Source organism: Haemaphysalis longicornis, unplaced genomic scaffold (assembly GCF_048455015.1).
Source record: "Haemaphysalis longicornis isolate Haplotype H1 unplaced genomic scaffold, Haemaphysalis longicornis Haplotype H1 scaffold_1, whole genome shotgun sequence".
In the NCBI taxonomy this organism is placed as follows: Eukaryota; Metazoa; Arthropoda; class Arachnida; order Ixodida; family Ixodidae; genus Haemaphysalis; species Haemaphysalis longicornis.
Window position 1 is genome coordinate 153901273 of NW_027526203.1, and position 12020 is coordinate 153913292.

Below are 12020 nucleotides of genomic sequence, written 5' to 3' on the forward strand. Positions count from 1 at the left end.
TGAACTTGTTTTTTTCATCTTTGAAGGCGACATGATAGTCGCTCTCCGCGACATAGTATTTATACCATGCGCTAAATATATTATTTTCTTTGGCTGTGATTTTTGATTCTGCAATTTTTAATGAGTTCGTAAAAGAGGGCTTTTGGCAGTTGACACGAGTGGCTTTTTAGGTATGTGTTTATTTGCTACAGCGGTTATTTTAAAGCGAAAGCTTTGTTCGTGGGACTGACGGCGTCCTCTAAAAATATTAGTGCCTTTCTCTGTAGACCGGTTGGTCGACATAAAAGCACTGATAAGATCTCTGGACACACGGCGCGTGCATGAAACCGGGCTTCCATTCTGTCACAACGGTTACTTGAAAATCCTGAAAAAGGAACTGTTCTAGATATGGCAATACACACATCGATCATGAAGGAGGGATACAATAGTATACCTCTATGTCAATAAAATATCGGTATACATTTAGATCGTCCGGAGGTGCGTTTACTTAGTCCGCCAAAAATCGTCGCGTGGGTTCGTTCTTCGTTTGCGATTTGGGTCTTTGAGGGTTTGACGATCGATTGGACGCAGTTTCAGCGAAGGTTTTTCCGCACTTCCGCACTTTCCGTACTTTTACTTTTGATGTTGGCGCGCTTCTCTCAACTTTCTTTAGGGAGGGATGGTGATTCTTTGATAAAATAAAAAAAGTTGCAGTCTGTGGATCGTTGGGAAAGATTACCCTCAAAGTTCGAAAGAAAAGCAGCAAGCAGCAAGCTTGCTGTTTGCAAGCAGCAAGCAGCAAGCAGCAACAGAAAGCATTTATAGCTTTATAGTTACGCTTCTCGTATAAATTGATTTTTTTTTCTTGCGAGTAGTGCGGAGATTAAGCGCGAAGACAAAATCTGCATGTACAACTATATGATCGTTTATATGGCGCAGATAGGATATCGATGAGGTTAGTTAGAATGGCGTTCGATGAGTGTGGGTTCCGACACTAGTTGAGTGAGATTAGAAACAGACATAGTTCTACAAATCGTTTGGCGTCCGCAGAAGAGACAGTTGAAACATTTTTCGCTGTTTCAATTGATACTAGGGAAAGATAAGAACATAACAATTGGAGCATGAGGAAGTTAGCTTATTTAGCATGTTATTAAGTCGCTGGGAGTAGCTTGATTTGCTATGAGGTGGTCTGTCGCAAACTCCTAGGAGGGCGGACGGAGGTAAAGCATGCACAAGTTGCCATAATATCTCAAGGCTGGAGGTAACGTTTACGACAGAACAAGTTAACTGACCTCTTAAAGCGATTCAGACACCGTGGTAGCGTGACCCAGTGCGATCCTTCCGGTGCACATGAAGTTTGGCAGGTCATTCAGTACTTTTGCACCTAAGATGTCATTAGTGAGCCAGGTTTCGGTAAGGATCAGTAGCTTGCTATTGGATGACAAGACGAGGTTAGATACCAGTTTCCGCTTGGCGAGAAAGGTACGTATATTTGTGAGCAATGCGGTAAAGTTTAGCTGAGTTCTGATGGAGTGAGGAGTTCTGGGAACACTTTGGGGGCGGCATCTTTTTTTGTTGCAGCAGGGTTGCTACGAAAGGGCTTTCACTTCTTGAGAAGCCTCGTCAAAAACATATCGCTTTGAATTAACGAACAAGGTTTTATAGCGTAAAAAGAAGGAGACTGGTTTAGCTTTGGTGAAAGCGACCAATGTTTGCGGGTGTGTTGAACCTGACAGCAGAAATCTTCACCAACGCTATAACTAGTTTCCTTAAATTTCGGGCCTTGTGAGAGATTTGCGCGTTTGGCTTTGAAGCCTGAGAAATTTACTATTATGGGGTTGGGGCGGTTGGGATCGTGATGACCGCGTCGGTGAGCACGTTGTATTTCTTGAATGACTAGCGATTAACGCGCCGATGCTACACAGGCGATGAGGCGCACCGTAGTGGAGGGCTCCAGATTATTTTTGACCAGCTGGGGATCTTTAATATGCGCCAAAATCTCGAACACACAGGTGTTTTCGCTTTCCGCCTCTATAAAAAAGCGACCAGCGCGGCCGGGAGTCGAACCCGCGTGCTTGGGCTCAGCAGCACAACGCCATAGCCACTGAGCCACCGCGGCGGTTGCGTTGTAATTCTTCTGCGTCAACGGCGATTTCAAGGTTATGCCCAAATGGACTAACTGCCGCTTTTTAACGTTTCTAGTTTGGCTTTTAGTGGCAAACGTTTTCATAATGACTTTCGAGATCACTCATTCTTTTGCTTAACTGAGATAGGCTATTGCTCGTAGAGACCAGTTTTTTCTTCAACATCAGTGATAAGCTTAGATTGACCTCAGAAATCTTCACTGGGGCCAGTATTGCCCTCGATATCACCAGACGGTAACAATACAACGGAGAGACAGGCATGGAAGCAATCAACAATAATGGCACTGCAGCAATGCGGGCTCGCAAGCTGTACCAGACAGTAGTTACTCGATATTTTAGCAAAAAAGATACACGGTTTACTAACCTACATTTCAAAGGTCAGCTGGTTAGGGGACACTGGTGTGGCACAGCCACCGAGCCCACCAGAACGTTGAGTCAAACTAACACCGCCGAAATACTTTCCTCCAAAGAGAAAGGACGGTTGTTAACAAAGTAATCATTAGTGCTATGATAGCAATCGTGGTGTCATAGGTTCGTTAGTAATCGGAAAAAATGAACCGCGATGCCTGATTTGGCGTAATAATGACTCCATGGTGAGTTCCGAGTATGGGGAAAAATGAAACGACGGACGAATACAAGACTGACGTTTAATTAAGTAACATCATCATCATCATCATTATAATCAAGAAGGACCTCCTGTAAATAGAATAGAAACTATTTTGCTGCCACGATGTCTTGTTTATAATTTGTTACCAGCGCCCGACCGCTTCCGGCTATATTATTTTTTCAGAGGTACGCGCGTTTGCTCTTCTTGTCGTGTGTCGCACCGGGAAATTTTGTTGGACAGTGAGAGTGTTTTGCTTGTCTTCACTAGTCTATAGATTTTTCTTTGGTCGAGAGTGTTATCGATCTCATTCGATGTTTCCGAAAAGAATAGTGCTGAGAGATAAATGCCAGCAAGACAAACCCCGCAGCGTTCGATTCACCGATTTGTGCATGTCACTTGGCTGACTGCTTCCTCGCTGCTTGTGTTCCTTAATTTAATGAAGGGCGCAAGTTTGCGCAATAAACGTTATTCTTCCAGCAGCACGGAGTCATCTTTGGCTACGTGACAATGTTACAAGTAAGGTGAATCAAGACGGCATATCCTAGCATGCAGCCCTGTCTAGGTGGCCCTTACGCCTCGTTCGGTAGCATTTTTGGTAAAGGAGCAATGCGCGGAATCTTTCCACTTTTACATCGAGGGATGTTTGTGGTACTTTTCTGAAGAAGATAATTCTTTCCACAGTGGTTATCTCACTGCGCATTATCTTCCTGCAGTGGCTACGTAACAGGCGGTGGGGTGGTCACCAGAATACACTGCTTCGTTTTTGTAGTTTAGTTTTTATTACAGGTAAAATTGTCAGTACACTAACGAGAAATACCCAAAATGTCTCCCAAAATGTAAGGTCAACCTACAAACAAAAATGCAACATGATGGCAAATCAGCAATAACTGCACTTAGCCTTTACCAAAGGCTCCGTAGAAATCTAAGCTAAAACACCTAAAAAGCTCACTAAAAGCATTTTAATGGTATAGAAAACTGCCATATATCTTTTGCACATTACTAAAAAACTGGTCAATGTACTATTTTATACCATCAATCCTCATTGCAAGGGTTATATCAAAGTTCTGTTTTTCTACATAGCAGAACATGTGCTGCTGAAATACTTCGCGTCACGCCATTCAATCCTCATCAAAAATACGCAAAGCTGGTGTAGCTGTTGTAAGACCCCGTTATTACGTCCTTGATGGGTGATGAGTGCCCGTGTGCGCACGAATATTTTATCGCTGGGAAAATCATAGGACTGGTCTCGAGTATTCTTCGACATTTGTAAATTTAATGTACCCACATTGGCCGCGGCTCCATGCCCATGTTGTACAGCGTGCAATACGAAAGCTGTGAGCAGTAAGATAGGCCATAAGTGTACGTACGAAGCGAGACGGTGGTGGCCTGACAGCCGGCGACGCCCATCGACAAAACAAAGCGTCCAGCGTTGTACCAGCCGACCCCTGGCGACAGCGAGCTAAGCGAGCCGAACACCAGAATGATCAGCACGCATGTGAAGAACGTCGATCGCCTCCCGACACTGTAACAAAAACACACCGTGGTAAGGCACATTGGCGCACAACGTATGTTTTCATTTATGAATTCATCTATTTTATATTTGTTTCTTTGGGTATTGTGTGTGTTGCTGGCAAAAGGGCGACTAGTCACACAGCAGCACTTTGGCTTTACCATTGTCAACCTGAGAATACCCCTGTGCGGTTGGGCAACGGGAGAGACGTGTTAACGCGCCGTGTCATCTTTCTGCCTTTTCGCGATGAAACTTCCTTGAGTGCAAATACGTCGAAGGCTGCGCATCGCAGGGAGGCTCGTCGGGGCAGTGGGGAAGGATTTGCTACCACTGGAACGCCTGCGTTTTCATTGGGGAGCCACGTCCACAGGGCCAAGATTTTGACCCGACGCCCTGGTGACCTGATGTGGCTCTCTGCTTGGCAAGCTGCGTCCACGTACCTCTCTAAGGGGAATAGGCAAACATCTTTGAGACATCCGGGAAGGAGATGCCGGTGTCGCTCATGTTGATGTTTTTTCAAAGCAAACCTTTCACACGGGCGTGGACATCCCGGGTGTGGTCCCTGGCAGATGGTGCAGGGCAGTTCTTGTGCTTGAAAGGTTTCGCTCGGGGTGGTCCTGTTTGCAGCAGTTTCCGCAAGTTATTTTGTCATTACAGGTGTTCAAGCAGTGCTCCAACCACTGTCCCTTGAAACAGGGGCGCGAGTTAGAAACGTAGGTTAGGACGGAAGTACTGATGAAGCCCCAAAATAGCGAATTCCGGGAGTTCGCAATGGGCAAGATAAGATCACAAGTTTCGTCGGCAATGCTTTGTTTTCTCTACGATGCGTCATGCGGATCACTCCAGTCCCGAACTGATCTTTCATGCCTGGCAGAGAATCAGTTTCTCTTTTGTTCAGCAGGTGAGGCTCCCACGGTCCTTGAAAGCCCGCCAGGAATCGCTGGGCTGTGGTGTGACCTCGATGTGGAAATAAACCATGTGGATTTGTGGTAAGGAGATTTATGGCTCACTCTTAGTAGGTAACAACGTTAAATGCTCCTGCAATTATTAATTTCGCATGCATGCATATTTTTCATTTTGTGAGAGTTTGGGGAAAATTGTATTTTTTTCCGATTTTTCTTATATTTTGGTTTTTCAAAATTCCGTTCGACCAATTATCTCCGTTTACGTTGTAATAATGATTAAAGTTGCTATTTCCACGCAATCTGCATCTTTGTGGAAGTGCAGGGCGTTAGACAGTCCTGGCTGGGGGGGGGGTACTCGCAAAGAATGCTTCGCATTAATATTTTCTTGAGCTTGCTTTCTGCCAGCGACACGAAAACCTGTAGATACAATACGAATACAATAGACACGCAAGTGTAAAACGCTTGTTGGGCGACCTGCCGATTCTATTTACAACAAACTATCCTAAATTTGCCGCTAAACAAAGCTTTCGATCTTCTTAAGAATCTTGGAGGTGTTTAAATATTAAATACATTGCTGTTTTCAGTATGATTCTGTTTTTTAATGCGTATATTTCTTGCTGATGACTCCCAAAGCCATAACCGTGTAACGCACTGAATTTGCACCAAGAATTCAGATTTGGCAAAACTAATTCAATTGTTATAGTAGCCTAGATGAAGGTAATTGGTGGAACAGAATTTAGAAAAACCAGAATAAAAAACTAGAAAAAAAATTACACCATCTTCCCACGTGGGAACCATGAGGGGATGCAAAGCCGTAAAGTAGTAGCGTGTTAATTGGTTGTTAGAGTAAAGACACGTGTAGTAGCGTATTAAATGTCTTCTTTATTTATCGAGTAGTGGGGAACGTTTTGCGGCTTCTCGTTCTCGAAGCGAGGAATCCGCTGTTCGACGCTGGCGTTTCGAAGCGTTGTCACGTTGCCGAACGCCATCTGGATCAGCTACTCGCCGCTGGCGTTTCAAAGCGGCTTCTCGTTCTCGAAGCGAGGAATCCGCTGCTCGACACTGCCGTTTACTTTCGGCGTCGCGAGCTCTCCTCTGTGCAGCCTTGTCTTCGGAGGTGCTCGCGGTTCTGACAGTGTGCTGGCTGGCGCTAGTTGAAGGTGTGCCAGCCAGTTCGCTGACGGAATCGTTGACGTCCATTTCCAGTCATCGGACAGCGCAGTACCGAAGAAGCAACTGAGCGGAGCGCGGACCGGGTTTATTTGCAGAGCAGAGGGAGTGGAGTGGAGGAGCAGCGCGCATGCGCGTGATTGGACAGCTGGTGTGGAGAGGGGAGAGGAGGAGCAGCGCGCGTAGCGCACAGGTGGTGTGGAGAGGAGGAGCAACGAGCGCTAGCACACAGGAAGTGTGGAGAGAAGGAGGGGAGAGAGTGGTGTTATCACATGTGGTGTGGAGAGGAGGAAATGTGCGGACGCCGGACGCCTACGGACGACGGAGGGTCGACTAAGAGATGCTTTGCCTCTAAAATTTCGTACAAAAATGAACTGACAAAATCAAAATATGCATATTGGGCATACCCTCAAAAGAAGGAAGAACGAACCAAAAGCAGCTCCGAAAAACATTGGAAATACGAATAAAAATTACGAAAATGGGCAGATTGATTTGATTTGGTTGATTGTAAAGTTTAAAGGGACACTGAAGTGAATTTGTCAAGCTCCCGTTTTTGCTTGCACTGCGTAGACTGGCTCAAATTAGCACACTTTTCATCGTTTATCCGGTTGACAAATCGGTAATTATTTTACAAAGCGCGAAAGAAGAAAAACTACCATGCGCGGTTTGCGGCGGCCGCACCAACTAAGGCTGTGACGTTGAGAGGAGGGGCGCCGTGATTGGACGATGCCCAAGGTATGCAATCACACAAGTTTCGGTTTCGGTTTCGGTTCTGTAAAACATAACCAATGGCTTTGTTGGATGGGCATTCTCAATATCTCAGTAATCATCGTACCGCGCTTCTGCCATGTTGTCGGCTGTAAAATGCACAAGATAAGCCTCCCAGGACGGCTTGTAGTCGTAGCATTCACTAGCCGAGACCTACGCAGTGCATGAACGCCCTCCGCGTACCCGCAGACGCCCAAATATCATGCGCTTTTCCCCCATATTTGGAGCTTGCCTCCCTCATGCCTGTATCGTAAAAAGCGTGTTCGCACCAGGCCAAGGGTCTGTTCATTCTGGCCTGTGCCCACTGCCTGCAAGCAGTCGGTGCTTATGGCAACAGCACGCCAACGAGAACTCGCTAGCGCGCCAGTGCCAGCCTGCGCGCGTTTTGTGAACTAGTTCGTGTAGCCATGAACGTTGCGGCCCCAAAAAAGGTGAACTCAATATAGAAAACATCGGTGGAAAACAAAAAAGTTAACTTACAAAAAAAAAAAAAGCACGTACCCGCGGGGATTCGAACTCGTGACTCGCAAAACATTTGGGGTGAATTCCTAGCGCCCCAGACTGCTAGGCCACGGCGCGAGACGGGTACGCCTTGCTAATATAGGGTATATATTGTACAATCGGTTTACACTTTTATTTAGTTTTGGCATTTCAAGCCGCTTAGGTGACTATTTGTTGTACTGCGATCGTGCAGTAAGCGTCGCCCGAGTTTCCACAGTAGCTCACGTCTAGCAATTGCATTTCGTAGACGGAAAAGCGTTCGCAGATGCGTAGTCGTGCTGCTGACCGCTGTGCTTGTTCGCCCAGCGCAAAAAAGTGCTTCCCGCGGCCTAGTTTTACGCTGTACGGTAAAAATATCAGTTGATTTTATTTGCTTAGTACCTATATTGACTTCGCTGACTCTTCTCCCGCCTTCAAGAGGCCTTATATTTTCCTACTGGCGTACCAGTCAGCGAAGCGTCGCATGTGCAGCGCTTGTGTGAAGCGACCTTGACTTGGAGCTAGATACAGTGTACAAACAAACCAAGTAAAGAAAGGCACATTCTTCCATTCACAAACGTGTCCTGGCTTCGTTTCAACTAAGCGAACGAATTGCGACCAAGCAATTTTTTTTTAACCTCCTTGATTGCGACGACCCGCCGGCGGCCGGCGGACGAAACGCTGGGCCGACTGACTCTGTCGGCCGGGGAGCCGTGCAGTAGCGCAGCCGTGGCGCAGCCAATTGCCAGCTCATCCCCTCCTGACGTCACACGAAAACGCCACAGAAAATGGGCGAGCGTAAAGAGAGGAGGACAGCGTTTTCGAATTAGTTTTTCTACTAAATAAAATCGCGTAAACGCACCTAGAGTGGTCGAAACATGGCCTGGAGACCCCGGACAACAATTTGCGCTAGTAATCCCGCAATGTTTACATATCACTTCAGTGTCCCTTTAACGTGCCGACGCAACGTAGGCGATGAGGCGCGCCGTGGTGAGGGGCACCGGATTAATTTTGACCACCTGGGGATCTTTGGCGAAAACGGGCACATCATGTAACCCCTTTCCTTTCGACAAAAATGCAGATTTGGTGAAAGTGACAGATTTAATCGGTAAAATAGGGTAAATATGGATAATAGGTACAAGATAATAAAAAAATGAAAATTAAAAACAATAAACTGAAAAAAAAAAAAAAACTGACGCACCCTGGATTAGTGGTGCAAAGCTGGAGAAACAGCGAAAGTGGCGACCATAACTACAGTGATGTTCCGTGCGGGGATTTTTTCCTTTTTTGGTAAATTTTGGGGTGTAATTCTGGTCAAAAGGGAAAAGGGAATATTCAATAGATACAGAGAATTTTAGGGGTAGTAGAGTGAAAAGGAAAAATAATGGGAGTAAACCGGACCTCGCATCATTTATTACATCGTTTTCTTTTAAAATGTTCCCTGAACAATTCGTCGTGTTTATGTTGAAATATCCGCAGTCGTGTTACCGCAAGCCGCAAGCATCCAAGATCGCTTGCAGTAGAGTTCATAAAACAGAAGGGAGCATAGAGGAAAGATATACTCCATGAGAACGATATAGTAATGCCTGGAGCGGCAGCGGCTGAAGGCCTGAAGCCTGTTCGCATGTATCCCTGCGCAATATACAAAAAAATATTTCGGATGCGCCTTAGTCCGCGTGCGGTCCACAAGAGATGGCGCCAGCCGTCCCGGCGCTGAGCTAAAATTTCCTCATTACCCAACAATGCCTTGTTCTCTCGCATACGGGCAGTTTGAACTTAGAACTTTAGCATGTAAAGTACGCATGCTGTTTGGTCCAAGACGTGAAATACGTAGCCAAATGCTGCTGAGCGTCAGATCTCGTCGAATCCAGTTAATTCTGAAACTATGGTTCTCTGTACGACGTCTGAGTCCATAAGGCTACGTAAAGTAGACATAGGTGACGCTGGCTGACGCCCAAAACCGGACAGTAATCTACGTAAAGATATATCAGCTGCAGAAAAAGAACGCAGGAAATTTTGCAGGGAATTCTTGAGAAACCTGAGGGGGGAAACGCTGACACTAGGGAATTTTTGAACCTAGAAATGGGAATGTTTCTCCCCAGTACGGAACATCACTGCACAACTAGCTTACTCTTCGTTCCGCTAAATTTTTCGTGGTTATGCTTGGAGACTCGGTCAAGTTTTTTGCGAGATGTCGTCCTTAGCGCCCCAAAGAGCAATGAACACTCGGTCATTAAAGTATGTACAACGATCGCAAGCACGCAACTACGGATCTTCTACAACTCGTTGACGTTTCGTCGCCGCTCCATCGGCGCGATATTCGGGATTGGTCCAAAGTCGTCGCATCCGTTCTCCAGTAGCGGAGCGGCGGCCTTTGCGCCGCGCTTCCTCTTCTTCGGCAGTGGCGCTTTCCTTCTGTCGCCCCATCGCTCCCTTCGTCGGAGACCCGGTGGTCGCGCCTGACGTGGATTTCCAAACTTGCCGCCGAAAGTTCTCCATGACTGACAAGCCAGGATCGTTTTGTCCGCAGGCTTTCACCTCTCTCTAAAAGTGGACCGTTAGCATGCCGTAGAAGCGGCGGCAACCGCCTTCGCGAAGTAGGCATCTGTATGTAGCGCAAGCATTTCTGTGTTTCCCACATGAGGCGTGAACGCACGTGAAGTGTGGAGAAGATCACGCGAGATATCACGCCACGAACGCGGGGCAGGGTGCTCTCGAAGGTCGAAGGGTGCCGGCGCGCGCGATGACGTCATAGCTAGGCGAGGCTTGGCTCCGCCTACGCAGCTCCCGGTGTCCTGTTGTCGTCGTTTCATGTAGTCACGGTACTAAAACACCGGGACACTCGTTTTCCAACGCCTCACGCAAGAACGTAACGCGTACTAAAAGAACACACCGGGGCACTCGTTTTCCAATGTCCCGCGCTAGAACGTTTCATCTCCGTGGGCAAAAACGCGTAACAAGAACACAGCAGGACACTCGTTTTCCGACGCCTCGCGCTAAAACGCTTCGTGTGTCAAAGGCTCGAGGCTTTTACAACAAAACTGTATACCTATACCCCACAACGGTTTCATCTCCGGGGGTAAAAACGCCAAGGTGCCGAGAGTACACTTATACACGGCATGCTTCGCCCCTCCTCAGGTTTCACGTTAGTGGAGATGGCCCGGTTTCTACCCTAAAGGATGATTTTTTTCGGGGTAGTTTTTGCTAACGCCAACGGACCAAGATCAAGCTTAAACAGCTAAGCTGTTAAAATATGCATCTTCGACACCACCTCAAACAAAGTTAGACAAAACACAGCTCTGAAAAGAACGTTGGAAATGTGAATACAAAACAGCGAAAATGGGCACACCATGTGACGTTCTTCGTTTGCACAGAAATTATGAATTGGCGAAAGTAGCACATTCAATCGTCGTAACAGCGTAAATGGAGATAATTGGTCACATAGAGTTTCTAAAAACCAAAGATAAGAAAAACAAAAAAATGGGAGTTCGGAAAAAATGAACTGACGAAATAAAAGTATGCATCCTGTACATCTCCTCCAAAAATCGAAGACTAAACTAAGAAATCCCCGAAAACAACGTTGGGAATACGAATAAAGACATAATGAAAATGAGCAGACTGCGGAACGCCGTGCATTTGTACGAAAATGCAGAGTTGGCGGAAGTAACACATCTAATCTCAATAATAGCGTAAATGAAGAAAAGTGGTGGAATCAAAAAATAAGAAAAAAGAAAAATACAAAAATTAAAAATTTCCAAAAATCACCTGACGGAGTGAAATATATGCATCTTCTCCAAATAACGAAAACAAAACAAAAACTGCCCGGAAAATAATGTCGGAAATACGACAAAAATAGCGAAAATGGGCAAACAATGTAACGCCCTGCATTTGCAAGAAATTCAGAATTGGCGGAAGTAGCGCATTTAATTGTTCTAATTTCTGGTCTAACAGAAGTTTGAAAAAAAAAACAGAAAATAGAAAAAAAGTCTACAAAGATAAACTGACGAAATCAGAAATATGCATCTTGTTAATCTCCTCCAAAAACGCAGTCTTAATTAAAAGGATGAAAGGAGCTTAACACAAATAAAAAGATTGCGTTGTCCTAACACAACGTTGTCTTGAATTGCGTTGTGTTAAATTGTGTTGTCTTAACACAAATAAAAGAATTGCGTAAATTAACCATAATTGGGGATGTGAAGACACTTAATCGCTATAATAACATAAACTTACATCATTGGCGAGAATAATAAAAAAAAAACTTCGATACAATTAAATAGCCCAGCGTCGTTGCTTACTCATAGCCAAATCCGGCTCGAAGAATACACAATGTCGGCAAGCGGCATGTGAAGGCTACGCATTAGTAGACAATTCTCCGAATTTCCGCAGATTTTTTTCTAATAATATTAGGAATGTGCGTGTGTTCATTACTTCACCCGGGCTTAACATGCGGTATGTCC

General features: G+C 45.7%; 1 protein-coding gene across 3 annotated transcripts in view; it reads right to left on the reverse strand.

The window, feature by feature from the left end:
* Nucleotides 1–12020, reverse strand: part of LOC144138076 (organic cation transporter protein-like) — a 109616-nt gene that overhangs the window by 36624 nt on the left and 60972 nt on the right. For all 3 annotated transcript variants that reach the window (XM_077670179.1, XM_077670166.1, XM_077670170.1), the window contains exon 4: nucleotides 4098–4252. In XM_077670179.1, coding sequence (XP_077526305.1) covers nucleotides 4098–4252 — 155 coding nt within the window. The remainder of the gene's footprint in view (nucleotides 1–4097; nucleotides 4253–12020) is intronic.